Source organism: Lithobates pipiens, unplaced genomic scaffold, assembly GCF_037356315.1.
Source record: "Lithobates pipiens isolate NorthernLeopardFrog02 unplaced genomic scaffold, aLitPip1_a1.2 Scaffold_28, whole genome shotgun sequence".
In the NCBI taxonomy this organism is placed as follows: Eukaryota; Metazoa; Chordata; class Amphibia; order Anura; family Ranidae; genus Lithobates; species Lithobates pipiens.
Genome location: NW_027507789.1, coordinates 154,006,137 through 154,024,766, shown reverse-complemented (window position 1 = coordinate 154,024,766; position 18,630 = coordinate 154,006,137). Strand labels below are relative to the sequence as shown.

The 18,630-nt window shown below is 47.1% G+C and overlaps 1 protein-coding gene across 1 annotated transcript in view; it reads right to left on the bottom strand.

Annotated features, from left to right (window-relative positions):
• Window positions 1-18,630, bottom strand: part of KPNB1 (karyopherin subunit beta 1) — a 54,068-nt gene that overhangs the window by 9,181 nt on the left and 26,257 nt on the right. Inside the window, exons 11-19 of the mRNA XM_077459723.1 lie at window positions 16,848-17,039; window positions 16,627-16,757; window positions 16,133-16,280; window positions 15,968-16,039; window positions 13,381-13,525; window positions 6,506-6,588; window positions 2,418-2,525; window positions 2,165-2,308; window positions 1,488-1,593 (exon numbers count right to left, since the gene is read on the bottom strand). Coding sequence (XP_077315849.1) covers window positions 1,488-1,593; window positions 2,165-2,308; window positions 2,418-2,525; window positions 6,506-6,588; window positions 13,381-13,525; window positions 15,968-16,039; window positions 16,133-16,280; window positions 16,627-16,757; window positions 16,848-17,039 — 1,129 coding nt within the window. The remainder of the gene's footprint in view (window positions 1-1,487; window positions 1,594-2,164; window positions 2,309-2,417; window positions 2,526-6,505; window positions 6,589-13,380; window positions 13,526-15,967; window positions 16,040-16,132; window positions 16,281-16,626; window positions 16,758-16,847; window positions 17,040-18,630) is intronic.

Here is an 18,630-nt window from a genome sequence, read left to right as displayed (position 1 = left end):
CTACATCCATGTTCCCTGGACTGTTAGGAATTGGGACACTACTCTCCAGTCTGAGACCTGTGGCTATTGTAAACCATTTCCAGCAGACTGCGTTGGGGGAAGGATTAGCCACCTTGGTTCTTTAGGCTGAAGATACTGCCAGTGAAATTAAGCACTATGTGTGGGGTTGTCCTGCTGCAGAATAAATTTGGGGCCAGTCACACCTCCCTGATGGTATGGCATGATGGAGAGGTATCCATTTCTCAGCATTGACGACACTATTGATCCTGACCAAAATCGAACTCCATTTGCAGAAATGCACCCAACCTTGCAAGAAGCCTCCACCATGCTCCACTGTTGCTCACTGTACTGCTCTCCAGCCCTTCAGTGAACAAACTGCCTCCTGCTACAGCCAAATAGATCACGATTTGATCAGTCCAGAGCACCTGCTGCCATTTTTCTGCACCCCCAGTTCCTATGTGTTCTTACATAGTTGAGTCACTTAGCCTTGTTTCCATTTCAGAGGTATGACTTTTTGGTCGTAGTTCTTCCAAGATGACCACTTCTGGCCATACTTCTCCGGACAGTAGATGGATGTACCTGGGTCCCACCAGTTCTGTGGCGATAACACTTCTGAACAGCTTCGTATTTTGAAGGGAAGTAAACATGCGTCTTTCATCTGCTGCATTAGGATTCCTTAGCCAATCACTGCATCTACAGGCCCCATTTACAGTATCAAACTGAATGCACAATGACTTTTGCTTTATTCCCCTATGCGAGTTTGAGCAGACAAACCTAGTGAGAAGAGGTCCCGGTTTAACTGGCAGTACACCGGTTTAACTGGCAGTACAGAGTGATAGCATCCCATGTTAAATTTCTGCTGAGTTACACCTAAGGGGCATGTGGATAACATTGTTATCTGCACTGGACACTTAGTGGTTGTAAACCCTTACAAACCACTTTGACCTACAGGCAAGCCTAGATTAAGGCTTACCTGTAGATCCAAGAAATATCTCCTAAACCTATACGGTTTAGGAGAGATTTACCTGAAGACAGCCACCGCTGTCTACGGCGCATGCGACGCAGGCGCACTGGGCAGGCCACAGATCGCGGCGATATGCTGCGAGTGTTGGCGCATGTGCGGGAGTGATGTCATTGCGGCTCTGGCATATCACAGCGCGAGACCGGGAAGTCGCTCCAGGATCCATGACAGTGACGAAGAGGAAGACGGAGGACTGCTTCGTGGGCTTTGGTTCTCAGGTAAGTTATTCATAATGAGCTAGTATGCTATGCATACTAGCTCATTATGCCTTTGCCTTGCATGTGAAAGGTTTGTCAATTACTTAAAGATAGCAGCCCAATACCCAGGGTCTATGAATAGCCAAGCTCGGGTACTGTACTGAAAATAAGCCATTACCAGGGTTCTTTGAAATGGACGATAAACATTCTAGAAAACCATATGCATGAAAGTTAAAAGAATGCAAGACACCACCTCTGGCTCTACTCACGGTGCACATTCTCTTGGTCTCCTTTGAGCCCCTGGATGATTCCAGTATAGGCCTCAAGACAGCCCTCGCGTAGCTCATTTAGGTAATCCACCATGTCGTAATCTGTCTGATATGGAAAAGCAAAATAAAAACATTTGAAAACAAATGTATCGTTTTAATTTGTGCAAACATACCACAGAACATAGGTTTCCCTTATGCCTTACACTGTGTAACACCCATCCGTCTCACCCACAGCAGATTGAACAGACAGACATGTACAAACTGACACTGCAGTGATTTCAAATAGATTATATTCACACATTCAGTAGCTGGGGAACAAAGATTACATTGTCTGTAAAGATTGTTGAAAGACTGTTTATACCTTCTAGCATTTTAGGAGCTAAAAAAACTCTTGAATGATCCAATATACAAAAAGCTACTTTAGCAACTGACATTACGCTAGGACAAAACCAGGAAAAATCAGGATGGTCGATAATGCCATCATAGTGTAGAACCACACAGCAAGGTGGAACCAAGCCTGCCTTAAGCTCTGCCCATTTAAATATTTGAGCATTTTAAGCTTGGGTCCTATACAAGCTATATAAACCTACACAGGTATCTTGGTGTGTCCCACACTTTTAGAATGAAGTTGAAGTTTCCAGTTTTAGCATTTCAAGATTACCACTGAAAATGCCTACCTTATCCACCTGAGCCTGAGAAGCTTGCTGCAGTGTATTCAGCACAACATCCAGGTATTTTTTAAACTCTCCTCCAATAGCCAATGCAACGTCTCCAAACACAGATAGAATCTGTGGCTTTACAGAGCGGTGAACATTCTCATTCTGAAAGAGAGCTGTCTGACTTTAATAAAGTGGACATGGTATGAAATAAATATGTTTACATCTCAAGTACTAATTCTTTCCCCCCCATACAGTGAAGACAATTTCTTACCCCCAGATTCTCCAGAAGCTGTTGCATAACCTCATCACAAAATGGTAAGATGTTTGTTTGCAGAGCCCGGCATAGGTCTCCTACAAGCCCAACAGCTGCCAGGCACACCTAGCAATGAAGAGCACAAGTTAGTATACAATAACTGGTACCTGTAGACAAATTACTTATACATACACACACGTTAAAGTGGTTATAAAGACTAAACTTTTTTTTACCTTCATGCATTCCCGTTTAGGTAGTACACCCCCTCCTGCCACTTAGCTGAGCCCTCATTCAATCCAGGTGCTATGCACATCTGCAGCTCTTCTCCACCCTCACTTCCTTGTCATACTGGCTCTGCTTCAGCAGCAGGATCCATGGGCTCCCACTGCTGTCAATTAAAGTCAGTGACGAGGGAGTGGGGCCAAGGCCTGGAATCTGAGTAAATGCAGACAGGAAGGCTCAGGAGTGAGCCTGAAAAAAGCAGCTTCCCATGGGGGAAACTTCCCACACAAACAGCCCCAAAGACATTCCCACAAATGTTGCTTTGCTTTCTCCCCAAACCAGCTCAAATGGGGTTTAAGTGTGTAGAATGTGCTGGCTATTCCATGATCTGAATCCTACAGTCTTCCAAAACGGTAGCTGACACAGCCTGGAGATACGATAATGACTCAAAACCTGCTGTAGAATGAACCCGACTAACTAGGTGTATGCCAGAGTATTGTAGGAGACTGCAAAAAGCTGTGGTAGGGTGGTAGTGTTGGCTCAGGCTGCCACTTAACAGTTTGTGTCACATGGAGGAACCATTTTTTCACCTACTCTATGGTGTAGAAAAACCCCTTGAAAAACTGCATGATGAACCGAAGACCTTAAACTTGGATAAGACCTTCTTCCAGTCTTCAGTAGTCCATTGGCAGTGCTTTGTGGTCCAATCAAGTCTCTTGTTTTGCCATCTAAGCAATGGCTTTTATAGTCACTCAGCCTGTCAAACCTGCAGCTTGAAGACTTCTCTTCACAGTTGAAACTCAAACTTTCAATTAGCGTTAAGCTGTGCTTGAAGCTGTTGCCCTGCAAGTCACCCAAGCTGTTGCCTCTCAGAAACGTGTCTGACTGTTGTCGCTCATCAGCTTCCAAGTGCCTTGTGATGGTGTAGGAAGCTGTACTGACATCTTAGCTTTCTATGCAATTTCTCTAAAGGAAAGACCTTCATCAGGGGAGTGCAACATTTTGACTTTACTGGGCCACATTGGAAGAAAAAGGAATGGTCTTCAACTGCATTTGCTCAGGCATGGCAAGCTCATTCATTTGAATGGGTTGCTGTGCCTAAATGTCTTAAATCGCAGCACACGTAAACCACAAGTGCATTGTGGTCCCCAGTAAGTGAAGTGTCTGCAGGTGCCAAGAATAGTGGCACCCACACACATTTCTTGTAAGGGTGGTTCTGGCTGCATGAAAGGGGGAAGACCCACAACGGGAACTAAGCCTAAAAGACTCCAGTCAAAATAAAGCTAGATGGACAGTGAGAACTTTATGAAGATTTGTATACTGGAGATGCCCCATCACTCTGAAAAGGAAGCCTCAAAAGGAACAGGGCAATTGTCTTATGTGGAATGTAAAGAGGGGATTCAAAACAGGTCATGTTTCTAACACTGTCAAGAAATTTTAACCCCCCCCCCCCCCCCCCTATTTGTGCTGAAGCGTTTAACTACCCTCTATTCAAGGCTTAAAGATTAAAAAAAAAAATATATATATATATATATATATATATATATATATATATATATATATATATATATATATATATATATATATATATATATATATATAAAATATTCCCCAGTTCATTAAACAAAGCTGTACCACCAGTGCCTCTCAGGTCACTTCTGAACTGCAGAATTTTGTGTCCCCGCCATAAGAGAACACAACATTCCTTAATCTCTGGACAGACATTGAAACCATCACACTTACCCCAGCCAAAAAGGCTGGTATCCATGGTTACGCTCTGCCAACTAAAGGGGAGAAATTACACCCTGGCCAGCAGGGATGAGCACAGTCGCTGAGCTGAGTATGCCTGATCAGGTGAATTAATTGATTCAGTGACCCAGGAACTTACACTTGTTCAGAATCCTATGTAGATGCCTGGCATAAGGTTATGCATATGCGACAGCTTCAGCAGAGGCCACCATGAGGCTCAGAATCCAATGCAAAAAAAAAAAAAACACATGCAGTCGGCAAAGAAAATTAACCACTTCAGCCCCAGAAGAATTTATCTTTGAAAACTGTAGAAGCCTCTCTCCCCCCCCACTCAAGCGAGCGGGGGAACACCTTCACAAGGAGGCTTTAGTATTGTGTTTTGTGGGTTTCTTCCTCCAGGTCCTTTTTTGACCAAGGTTTACCTCTTGAACCCGATGGTGGAGGCAGTAGTCTCTGGACACTGAAGCACATTAAGAAAAATGCTTAAACTTTAACCGGTAAAAAGGGAACTTCCCTTTTAAAAGCATCAATTTTTTGCTCCAAGCTTAAAATGGTTGAAGCAAAAACCACCTTAGTAATAAACACAAGGGCTGCAGTGTTAAAGAGGAAGTAAACCCTGATGAGTTTACTTCCTCTTTCATTCCCTGCAAAGGTAAAGCATAAATGGACTACTATGCATTATGTCATTTACCTGACACAGGAGCCAGCGAAGTCCCCGCTGTCCCCTGTAGTCTGGCGCATCCATCATCTCGGTCGGTCTCGCTGCTCCGTCACCGCTGATTCAGCGAAGCCGTCACTCCCGCGCATGCGCACGGGTGCCGCGCTCAGTGCACCTGCGCCGTAGACAGCGGTTTAGGAGATATTTCTTGGACCTACAGGTAAGCCTTAATCTAGGCTTACCTGTAGGCCAAAATGTTGTAAGGGTTTGCCCCCCAGTGGTGACACATAGGTATTACAAAACACTTACTAAATTTAAAAGGAGACTTTCATAAGAATGTAAAAAAAAAAAAAAAAAAATTTTTTTTTCTTCTAAAAACTGTGGTAAATATCCATCTTCACCCTTTGGTGGGTTCTGTTAAACCTTCAGGAGCTGGGTATCCGAGGAAACAATCTTGGACCTGTAATTTCACAGCTCTCTAAAAAGACGCGTTACAGGCAAGACTTTGTATACAAGGCCCAGGTACCATTCAATTCGACCAAAAAGACACTTTGAATGGATCCAGCTGCATGGCTAGCCCCAGCAAGGATTTCTCCAGTGGACAGCTTCACTCGTGACCAATACCTTAGACACTGGCGAAAATGGAGGTACTCCCAGTAGGTTGGGGGGGTTATAGGGAGTGCACTTTGTCTTAGGGCATGCTAGTGTCAATCACCTAAAAGATGGCCTACAACCCACATAGTAACTATTATGGCCCTATCCCGTTTTGTAAAACAAAAAAAACACACACCTCTCATGGCCGACACTTGACAGTATTTTGGGACCATTGTCATTTATACAGCGATCAGTGAGGCAGGGAAGGGGTTAAACACTAGGGGCGATTAGTGTTAAGTGTCCTAGGGAGGTGTTCCAACTGGGGGAGTGGACCACCACTGACATGACAGCGATCCCTGCTCTGGGAGCAATAGATAGCCGTCATGTCACTCGGCAGAACAGGGAAATGCCTTGTTTACAAAGGCATCTCCCTATTCTACTCTGGCATGATCCCAGGCCCCTGGCGGACACAGGGCCCGCAGGCACGGAGTATGCCGTGATTTAAAGGGGACATACCTGTATGCCAGCTGTGCCATTGTGCTGATGTACATAGTAATGCGCTGGACAGCTAGAGATTAAGCAAAAGTGGGATAGACAGTGGTCTGCAAATAGACATCCCAGACCTCAAAGTGGTGGTGTGGGTCTAGCACCCTGTAGACCACTTTGTTGGGACCAGAAAAACAAGCAGGTGTGGAGGACTCGTCATTGGAGGATTGTGGCCTGAATGTGAAGCTATGTCCTTCAATGAAGGACAGAGGAACGGTTATGACGATTTTCATTTACATATTATCTCTGGTATTGCCCCTCAATAAGGCCACGGAGTAAAAGCAGATGCACTCAAGAGGCGACCAACAGGGGGGGGGGGGGGGGGGGGAAATCTTACCTGATATTCTGCATAGTTCTTGAGGCCAATGGCAAGGAAAGGTTTAAATGCCTCCATGTACTTCATAAATTCTGCTCCAAGCACTAAAACAAAACAAAAAAAAGGGGACAAAAAGGTACATTTCAATTGACAATTTAAAGTTTGTTTGCAAAATCGATCCAAACAAGAGTATGGTAAAACAGTAACACTTGATGCCAAGGAGTCTGCCTGGAATTTAGAGAATCAAAATATGAAGGTAGGATTAAACCCAAACAAATTACAGTTTACAAATTCTTAAATCTAATGGCTGCATTCTGTTTTAAAGGGTCCATTCACAGGGGCAACTCAGATCCGACTTCCAAGTCGCACATGTAGAAATCAAAGTGAATGAGAGCCGTCTTAATGCACACTACTGAAGTCGCTCCGACTTCAGAAAAGGTTCCTGTAGTACTTCAATCCGACTTGTACCCGACTGGTACCCATTGATTTCAATGGAGGTCGCCTCCAAGTCGGATCTCCGTCAATACGGAGGTGACTCACAGAATTATGAGCTCTCAAAAGGGAACTCCACACCAAATTTATAAAAAAAAAAAAAAATTGGCGTTGGTTCCCCCTCCAAAAGCATACCAGGCCCTTAGGTCTGGTATGGATTTGAAGGGGAACCCCCCTACACCGAAAAAAAACTGCATCCCCCCCCCCCCAGATCCTTATCCGAGCACGCTACCCGGCCGGCCAGGAAAGGGCAAGCGAGAGCCCCCCCCTCCTGAGCCGTACCAGGCCACGTGCCCATGTTGATGAGGACAAGGGCCTCTTCCCGACAACCCTGGCTGTTGGTTGTCAGGGTCTGCAGGCTTATCAGAATCCGGGGCCCCCCCCCCTTTAATAAGGGGATCCCAGCCCCCCACCCTATGTGAATGAGTATGGGGTACAATGTACCCCTACCCATTCACCTGTGAAAAAAAAAATAAAAAAAAAAGAAGAAGAAAAAAAACACAAAAATAGTTTATTGCACAGCTCCGGGGGTCTTCTCGCCAGACTCCTCCGCTATCTTCTGCTCTTTCACTAGCGGAGGAGCCTGGCTTTCTACGGCGCCCTCTTCCGACTTCGGGGGTCTTGTCCCCCCTCTACGGTTCTTCTTGCTGGGCCACCGCATCTTCTTCTAGCTCTTTTACAAGTGGTGGCCCAGTCTGCTGTCACCGCTCTTCGAGGTGTTGCCTCGTCGCTGTCTCCGGTCACAATGGTAGGGGTGCGGCGACATATAGGGACATCAGCGGATGATGTCCCAGAGGATGCTGGGACTGACATAATGGGAGGGGACATCGTCGCCGCGTCCCTGCCATTGTGACCGGAGACAGCGACGAGGCAACATCGAGGAGAGAAGACAGCGGTGACAGAAGACCGGGCCACCGCTTGTAAAAGCTAGAAGGCACGGTGGCCCAGCAAGAAGAACCGAAGAGGGGGACAAGACCCCCGAAGTCAGAAGAGGGCGGCGAAGAAAGCCAGGCTCCTCCGCTAGTGAAAGAGCAGAAGATAGCGGTGGAGTCTGACGAGAAGACCCCTGAAGATGGAAGACTCCCGGAGCTGTGCAATAAACTATTTTAACCCTTGTGTGTTGTGTTTTTTTTTCCACAGGTGAATGGGTAGGGGTACATTGTACCCCATACTCATAGGGTGGGGGGCCAGGATCCAGGGGGCCCCCGGATTCCGATAAGACCCCTGCCCGCAGACCCGACAACCAACGGCCAGGGTTGTCGGGAAGAGGCCCTTGTACTCAACATCCATGTTGAGGGCATGCGGCCTGGTATGGCTCGGGGGGGGGGGGTGTGGCTCGCTCGTCCGCACCCCCTTTCCTGGCCGGCCAGCGTGCTCGTATAAGTGTCTGGTATGGATCTGGGGGCTGTTTTTTCGGTGTAGGGGGGTTCCCTTTCAAAACCATACCAGACCTAAGGGCCTGGTATGCTCTTGGAGGAGGAACCCGTGCAGTTTTTTTTTTTTTTTTTTTATTTGGCATGGCATTCCTCCTTGAGAGCTCTGATTGGCCATGGCAAAAGTCACCTGGCCGTGTCCCAAGCCATGTGAACCGAGCCTTAGTGCCAGTTCACACTATAGCGACTTGGGATCTGACTTGTCAGACATCAAGTGGCTTGACATCAGAAATTCCATTATAGTTAATGAGATCCATCTTAATGTACACTCAGACTTCAGAAAAAGGTTCCTGTACTACAAGGTGACTTGTACCCATAGAACTCAATGGAAGTCTCCTCCAAGTCAGATCTCCATCTATATTGGAGACAGGAAAATAAATTTACCCAGGCAAACCCCTCCCAGAGAGCCGATTATTCTGTGATTGGCCACAGCCAGTCGCCTGTCCTGGAGGAAACTTTAAGTCATGTTGCAAGTCACCTCCAAATCGCCTTGCAAAGTTATGCTGTAAGTCGGGTTGCCCCTGTGTGAACTGAGCCTTAGGCTTTCCCCTGGATAACCCAGCAAGTCTTATTTTTCATTTTGCTATAAAAGACTAAGCTACCCAGAAAAATTAACAGAGGGTTGCAAAACAATTTAGCACTGACAGGGAAGATTACAAAAGGTCTGCTTTTCTCAACTGCATTAAGTGCATCAGCCAGTATTGCACTACACTATGTCATGACCCAAGCAACAACGCTGAATAAGAAACTCACCTAAAAGCAGAGTTCCAGCCACAATCCCCCCCAGGTATTGAGCCGAGGGGCCAAGAGATCTGGCGTGCCCCAGCTTAGGCGAATGAGCCAAAGTACTTCTGGATGCAGCAACCATTCCCCCTGGTCGAGCAGCCGACGACTGAGGTAGTCCGCCTGCCAGTTTTCTACATCCAAAATGTAAGCAGCTGACGGAGCCGGGACACGCTGCTCTGCCCACTGTAGGATGTGAGTGACCTCCAGTGCTGCAGCCGAGCTCATAGTCCCTCCTTGATGGTTGAGCTATGCTACCGCCGTCTGACTGGACACCCCTGTAGCCTCTGCGATCATGGACAGACACCACCTGATCATCCGAAGCACCAGCACACTGATCAGCGGGCGGGATTCTTCCTGCGTCTAGTGAGCCTGGGCCGACTGTACACCCAAACTCCCCCCCCCCCCCCCCCCAGCCGGTCAGGCTGGTGTCCATTGTGATCACCGTCCAATGAAGAGGAAGGAACGACTTCCAGAACCCAAGGGCCGGAGACCTCAGCAACCAGAGAAGGGAATCCCTGACTAGCTGGCTCCCCTGAATTTGACAATCCAGGGATGTCAGATTTGTCCCATTTGGACAGGATCTCCTTTTGCAAGACTCGTGTGGAATGGAGCATACGGTACCACCTTGATAGTGGCTACCATGAGACCCAGAACTCGCATGCAGAAACACAGCGACAGCCACCGGTGGGACATCAACAATTACACCGCCGATTGAAGAGTCTTCAGCTTATCTGAAGGGAGAAACTCTCGCCTCTGAGGAGTCTAGGATCAACCCCAGGTACTCCAGGCGCTGAGTCAGCACCAACACAGACTTCTGGAGGTTCAAAACCCAAATTCCCAGAGGGTCTGTATGGTGATCTCCACATCCCTTAATTCGGAGGCTGCTCTCAAAAGATTGTCCAGGTAACCCACAATTGTGATCCTGTGTTGTCGTAGCAACATCAGCCAGAATTGGGGCTAGCACCTCGGTGCCATCGCTAGGACTAAGGGGAGAGCTACAAATTGTTAGTGCTCGTCCGACTGCAAACCATAGAAAGCTCGGATGTCTGGGTGCATATGGGACATGCAAGTATGCATCCTTGATGTCCAAAGACGCAGAGAAATCCCCCTAATGGAGTGCAGCGACCACAGAATGAACCGATTCCATCCAGAACCTTCGCACAGCAGTTGAGGGCCTTGAGATCCATGACCGCATGGACCCCTTCCTTCTTTGGGACTACAAACAGAGTAGAATCCCTGAAACCTTTCCGGCATTGGTACACTATCATCCTGTGCTGCCCCCAGACAGGGCCTCCTAACAAGCCGGCAGAAGATGAAGGTTTTTGGGGAGGAGGGGAGGGGAGGAATTAGAAAATATAGGATCTCTATATCTGTTTGGTGGACAAGAGAACAAAAAAAAAAAAAAAAAAAAAAAAAACACCCCACACACACTCTTGTAGCCGGAAAACTCGTTTTCAGACCCACTGGTTGGAAAGGAGAGATGTCCACCGGACTGCAAACCCCCACCCGAGAGTCGGGCAGAGCAGACCTTCATCTGGCAACAGATTTGCTCGCAGGCTTGCAAAAGCAAAGACATTTTTGTCCTTCCGCAGGTACCCTGGGTCGACTGGGAACGCTTACCTGCCGACCCAGGCAGACGAAAAAGCCGCCTTTAAGCGTAAAAACGAGGGCCCCCGCCTACGGCGTGGCTCCTTACCCTTCCTGGGCTGTGAGAGCAAAGTACTTTCCCCCAGTAACATTCTTAATGGTCATCCAGCGAGGCTCCAAATAGCCTCTCCCCTTGGAAGGGCAAATCTGCCTGTGCTTTCTTAGATGCCTGGTCTGCAGATCAGCACTTAAGCCAAATCAAGTGACACAGCACCACTGCTGATACTGAGGCTCTAGAAAGCAAAAGGGGCCGTATCCAGAGCCACACCACAGACCAATTGGTGCACGGCCTTAAATATGTCTGAAAGTTGCACGCAGACTGGGAAAACCTGGCTGCAATGCTGACCCCACCACTGTCTCGGCTCTTCTGTCAGCAGGGTCCTTGAAAGCAGGGGACCCTTTCCAAGGGAATTGTGGTTACCTTATTTAACCTAGATACCGGGGGAGTCAACAACCGGAGATGTCCATTTTTCAGGAAACTCAAAAGGGTAATGCACCACCGTCTGCCTCGGGACTTAAAAGGCCAGCTGCGGGCTTCCACATTTCTTGTAAATGAACTTATCAAAATAAGTTAAAATATGCAAACACCTTAGCAGTGCGAACCGACTTGTGGGACCCAAAATGGACAGACACCTCTGCAGATGCCCCCGCCGTATCCATTATCTTTAGGGTAGCCTGCACCGCTGTTATAAGTGCTCCAACTAGAGGTTTTTCCCCCGCGATAACCCAGACACAGTCATCCTCACTATGCCGAATGGTCCTGGCCTGCATCCTCTGAAACATCAGAACAGGGGCCGCTTGTCACAGCAGGACCAGAGTCTGAATCAGAGCTTTCCCCAGAAGTTCAGCCCCTACTCTGTCCACCTTTAGGAGATCCCCAAAAACCCATTTATTCAAGGAAGCCTATCCCACATCCACCCAACTGTCCCGAGCCACCCCCATCAAACCATTCACTGCAGCTATTACCTTTTGTACCACCATCCCCTCCCTTTAGAATGTAAGCTATACGAACAGGGCCCTCCTGTACCTTTTGTATTGTACTGCAATTGTGTTGTCCCCCTATACATTGTAAAGCGCTGCATAAACTTGGCGCTATATAAATCGTGAATAAAAAGATAAGATAATAAAATGTTTACCCACCTTGCTCCTGCATGCCGCTTCTACCCTGGCAACAAAAGATTCCAGGACCGCCTAAAGAGCATTCATAGGCACTGCAGGTGCAGGGGAACCGGTTGCTATAACAGGGGTGTCTGGGGAAGAAGCACCAGCTTCTGACATGCTCACCCACTCTCGCCTGTCACCCTTTGGCACCCAAGGCAAGCATCAAAAAATGCCCACCTTTCTAGCTGCCGCAGACTGAGGGGCCCCCCGCAGGACTCACGACCCTGACCCAGGTACGGCTGCTGTCCACACTCCCTCTGCCTGCCACAAGGTGTTCTGGGTCAGTTTTGTGCCGTTCCGGGTTTAACCAGTGCTAGAGTTTAACAGATCTGAGGCTACTTAAAAAAAAAAAGTCCGCCAGCCTCCGCAAAAGCATCCATGATTAAGCACATGACCAGAAACCACTGCTAATACAAACGGTAAAGCAGTGCTAAAAGCTCCATTCCCGCCCCACTGTGAAAGGGGCCTTAAAGCGGGAGTCTGCCGGGAGTTCCGCATTTTTTTTTTTTTTAAAGCCAGCAGCTACAAATACTGCAGCTGCTGACTTAAAATAGTGACACTTACACGCCCAGCGCGCCCGCGATGTCGGCACCCGAAGCCGATATCTCGATCGTCTCTCCGGTGCTGCTGCCGCCATCTTGGCTATGGGAATCAGGAAGTGGAGCCTTCGGCTTCATTTCCCGGTTCCCTACTGCGCATGTGCGAGTCGCGCTGCACAATAAGGATGGTCCCCGCTGTCTCTGGGATCCGTGTGTTTCCCAGCAGGCAGCGGGGGACCTTCGGAAAGGGGCGTACCTTCTGCAGAATCTACGCTGGAAGTGGGTGCAGATACCTGTACTGTACAGGTACCTACACCCCCTCCCCCATGAAAGGTGCCAATTGTGGCGCCGGAGGGGGGGGATTCCAATGAGCGGAAGGTCCACTTTAACAAAGGATACAGTGACCACAGCAAACATTGCAGGCTAGCCCTGCTTATATTGCATTAAGGTATGGTTACCAAAATGTACATCAAGGGAAAAAAAAAAAAAAAAAAAAAAAAAAAACTATCCATACACTGCTAGTGAGCCCTGAGCCAATGCACAGTTGGAACTTGAAGTAGGCAGTGAAGTAAAATAGGTAATGGACTTCTCCTGGAAAGATTTTTTAAATAAGACCACCCCCACACACGCAACCCAGAACCTAGAGTGGATAGGGCTATTTAGGGCCTTTGTATCAAAGATTTTGTCAGTGCACAATCACTAGATTGGTGTGGCACATAACCCATGGTCTGACTACAAGTCCCATCCAAGTAAAACTTGCAACAAGAATCACAGACTAAGCATAGTTAAGCAATACTCATAATACACCTCACACCCTCTAACCTCAACTACAGCTTACCTTCTACCAGAGTGCTCACTGCCATTAGGGCATCTTCTTGTACCCCTCCTGAACCAGCCGTACTCTGAAACATGCGCAGTAGGGAAGCCATTACTACATCAGATATCTGAAGTGCATCTTGGGGCTGTACTTTACGAAGCACATTCTGGAAGACAAAAAAATAAAAATAAAAATAGAAACCGGAAAATACTGAAGGAATCATGCTGTAATACTAGTGTCTCGTACATTGGCAGACATGGCTTTGCTTTAAACAAAATTCAGGAAAAAACCCTTGATCTGTATGCAGGTCTCCGTTTTCCCATTGCAGCGCTAAAATACACCATTCACGTTACCCACCCATCTCTATTTGGTTCAGGGGTGGGCAATAAAGGCACAACTAGGTTTCAACCCAAGTTCTTTGAGCATGTGCCAACTGAAGGCTTGATGCAGTTTTCTTCCTCTCCCTAGTTAAGCTGCCAGGTATGAGAAAGCAAACTTGTGCAAGCTTGGAATTCACTTTATTCTGAGATTAGAAGGGCTCTATCCTCACCAGGACAAAACCTTGGTGAGTAAAAAAGGGGAAGGTCTCAGGCACAAAAAAAAAAACAAAGAACAAACCCTCCACGCGATTGTGGTACTGGGGAGGGCCAATTTACCGTTTGAATGCCTAAGACATCTACTGCATGTAATAAGCCCTCTCCTAGGCAGCCAATGATATGTGGTAAATCTAGCAAATGTAAAGCTCAACACAAAACTCACAGCACCAATAGTAGCCATGAGTGTGTTGTATACTGATCCAATGCCATGTGATGAAGGCAGATATCCCACCACCCGGATCACTTCCACAATGCAAGTATGCTCCCTTTTACCAGTTTTATGAATGCCAGTAAAAAGACGAGTTTGTTTCTAGCTGCCTCAGCACCTTCCTCAGATGGCTGCTAAACAGATAAAACTGGCAAAAAAGTCCCAAGGAGACATCCAGACTTGCTCTCACGGAGTACTGTAGCAGAATTCAGGGCTTTTAAACAATGGATGCTTTGTACAAATAGGCAAAAAGTGGGGTGCACGGGTTTTAAACCCCCACATCTCAACAGGGAGGTCACTGAGAAGATTCAGAAGGCAATGCCTTGTCAGAACAAGTGGGGTCAACAGAAACATCCCTGGGATTTGCTAGTAATAAGAGGTCAAAAGGAGGTTAAGCCCACACAAAGATTCAAAGGAAGCTCCTGGTGTGGAGTTAAATAAGCACTCAAATGTGACAGGAAGGCATTATGCCCACCCTAGCCAGGGACAGCAAAAGTCAATGCACATATTTCAGGTAATTCTACAGGGCTGTCAACTTATGCAATGCTTCACATCAGTCCCTGCCCTCAAGGAGCTTGCAATCCTCTCTCCCTCTTACCACACACATGGGCAAGTTTAGACAGAAGCCTATAAACCAATTGCCTACTGGGCACTTTGCCCCAGGTCGATATTCAGCTTTCAGCATGGTCACACAACACTGTACCCATACAAAAATGTTCTTTGAAACCACGCTTTTTGGTGGCATTTAAATCAGCACTTTGATAAGAAAAAAAAAAAAAAAAAGTAGCTATAAAATTTAATTATCTGTTTCATTGATGAGGCTGCACTGATTTGACCACCACTACAGTGCCACCCAGACACTGGATTGCTGCTTACCGGCTCTCATGTGCTGTCAGCATGAGAAGGCTGCTGATAACCATTAAAAAGCCATTTACGCTGATCAGCTGTGATTGGACACAGCTGATCACATGGTAAAGAGCTGCTGGGATTAGCCCTTTACTCAGATCTGTGATCAACTGTCAAAAAGACAGCGATCAGAGCACTCCCCTGGGGCAGGGAGGTAGGGTTCTGTGAGGATGTCAGACACCCCCCCCCCCCCCCCCCCCCAGAAATGTATGACTGCACTGTAGCAATCATTATTGCAAACTACGGCAGAAGGCAAATTACACAGCGTTATGTACTTTTTCTTGCCACCAACTGTAAGGAGGGTGTGTGGGCGCAATAGAATTATAGGAGGCCTTAGGAATCCTATAAAGCCCAAGGCCAAAAACACTACCGATATGAGAGAAGTGGAAGCACAAGCTTCAAAAGTGATGTGCACTACAGCAATAAGCTGGAACAGACTCCTTTAATTTGAGAAGATACTATGGACCAATTGTAGGGGAAACCGCTAAAACGTGACAGTGTGTGGCCCTAGCCTGAAATCTGGGGAAAACTACTGAATAACCATAGTAAAAACCTCAGCCGAAAAAGCAGAGGACCCAGCCATATCCATTGGACTAAACGTTAATAAGGCTATGGTCAAAAAGTCCATTAATATCAGCCCTCAGACAGATAACGGGGTAAGGGTGGTGTCTTCAATCAATAAGTGATATACTGATGACTTCATTATGGTCATTTAAAAATCCTTTAAAAATGAGGTTGGTCTAATTGGCAGGAAAATAAAAATAAATAAAAACACCCCACACAATGTCTTCAGACAGTCATAATCAACACAGTAAGTGATCTGCGTGGTGCATGAGCTTGTCATCTTTAGACATCCAATCACCTACATTGATTGAATGGAATAGCTGAACAGACTTACCTGGAGTGTAGCACAGAGAAGGGACTGCAGATCGTTGAATTGGATCCTGTCTGATGTACTTTGTATGTGGGACTAGGAGAGAAAAAGGAGGTGGAATACATAAAAAAAAAAAAAAATCTGTCTTTTAGCAGTTATGTCTCACACAGCAGATGTTCCCACTCCTACCTCCATCTGAAGCACTTGCTGTAGTCGCTCCATTATCACTAGTGTGGTTTTCTGAACAGCAGGATAGCAGTCCTTGGCACTATTCTTGACTATTTCCATTAGAGCTTCGTAGGCAGCACTTCGTAGGTTGTTCTGGTGTCCATCAGGCCTGGAGAAGAAAAAAAAAAAAAAAAAAAAATAAAAAAAAAAAAGTAAACCAGCCTGCTTGGTTACCACTTCCAAAACCTGCCTTCAGCCTTAACTTACAATGAGAATAACTTACACAGCAAGGGCTCAGGTTGTCTTCAGAAAGTCATAATCAACACAGTGGATTCTGTGTGGTGCATGAACTGGTCATCACAAGACAGTTAATTTAAAAATAAAAGCAGTTTGAAAGGCGTCCAATTTAAGTGAAATTAAAAGTGAACCTGATTTGGTCGATGGCGTAAAAAAAAAAAAAAAAAAAAAAAAAAAAACACACCCCACACACAGACTACACCTGCCAGACCGCTTACCTGTCAGTGGTCTCCAGCAGCTTCTGTACAATGACTTCAAAGGAGCTGGACAAGCAGTAGGAGGCTGGTTCCTCCTGGTCATCTGTAACATCAGCAGCTTCGTAAGCAGCTTCTGCCAAACTGGTGAAGGCCTTAAACACAAGCAAACCATTGCAATTAGCAGCCTAACAGAAATAGGACTTGTTTCCATTAAACCTTTACCAAAAGCTATAGTAACTTACCCAGCACACATTAGTAGCCACCCTGGGTTCAGCCCCCAGCCCCTCAATGAGGCACTGAAGTAAAGGAACGAGGTAAACATCATTGATTGCTGCCTCTGGAAGAAGCTCACATATTCGGCCAACAGTCCAGGCAGTAGTGTCCCTCACCACAACACTGTGGTCTTTCATTAGCTCTATCAGGGTAGGCATAGCCTATATAAGAAAAAGCAAAAAGATTTCGTGTAACTGCTGCAATAGTAGAGCGATTTTTTAAACATTCACCCATTTCCTCAAAATACTGCATGTGCCTATATAGGAAGAGAGCAAACATTCTTTGCATATACTGTCTTTTCTGAGAAAGATAGCTGCCACAAAAAAAAGAAAAAATTAAAAATAAAGATAATATTCCCAGAACGAGAAGTCAAAGTACAGCTAATAAGCTTTTGACTTAGCTGTAAATTCCATATCGTGAAATACAGTAGACACAGGATTTTTAGTTGTAGGCCATGGCCTATGTGCCGCTACCATCGGGTGACTAGATCATGGTAAAAGCTTTAAAGTTAAATTTTTTTTTATTTTATTTATTTTTTTAAATATCCAGTGTGATAACTGCTGTGTATAATAAAAAAAGTGCCAAGAGAGTGCGGAGCAGTAATCAAAGCAAAAGGTGGCTACTTTGAAGACCCTAGAATATAAGACATATTTTCAGTTGTTTCACCCTTTTTGTTAAGTACCGTATATACTCGAGTATAAGCCGAGATTTTCAGCCTCTTTTTTGAGGCTGAAAGTGCCCCCCTCGGCTTATACTCGAGTCATCGCTGTCTGCCTGCTCGATCAGCGTGTCGAGCAGACAGAGGCCATTCTATAATTCAAAAGCCGCGCCTCCGGCTCCGCCTGTGATAGGCGGAACACTGAATTTCCCAGCAGCCTGTGTTCCGCCTATCACCGACATCGTCTCATCCTCGTACTACGGACGAGGATGAGACGATGTCCGTGATAGGCGGAACACAGGCTGCTGGGAAATTGTGTTCCGCCTATCACAGACAGGGAGGCGCGGCATTTGAACAGGGGAATGGGCGCCGACGAAGAGCGGTGATCCTGGGACGGGACCGGACGGAGGCTCGGGACGGGACCGGACGGAGGCTCGGGACGGGACCGGACGGAGGCTCGGGACGGGACCGGACGGAGGCTCGGGACGGGACCGGACCGAGGCTCGGGACGGGACCGGACGGAGGCTCGGGACGGGACCGGACGGAGGCTCGGGACGGGACCGGACCGAGGCTCGGGACGGGACGGGACCGGACGGAGGCTCGGGACACAGGTAGGCTGGACACACAAGGCCACACACACACAGATGGACACACACACAGGGATGGATGGATGGACACACACACACAGGGATGGATGGATGGACACACACACACAGGGATGGATGGATGGACACACACACACAGGGATGGATGGATGGACACACACACACAGGGATGGATGGATGGATGGACACACACACACAGGGATGGATGGATGGATGGACACACACACACAGGGATGGATGGATGGATGGACACACACACACAGGGATGGATGGATGGATGGACACACACACACAGGGATGGATGGATGGATGGACACACACACACAGGGATGGATGGATGGACACACACACACAGGGATGGATGGATGGATGGACACACACACACAGGGATGGATGGATGGATGGACACACACACACAGGGATGGATGGATGGATGGACACACACACACAGGGATGGATGGATGGATGGACACACACACACAGGGATGG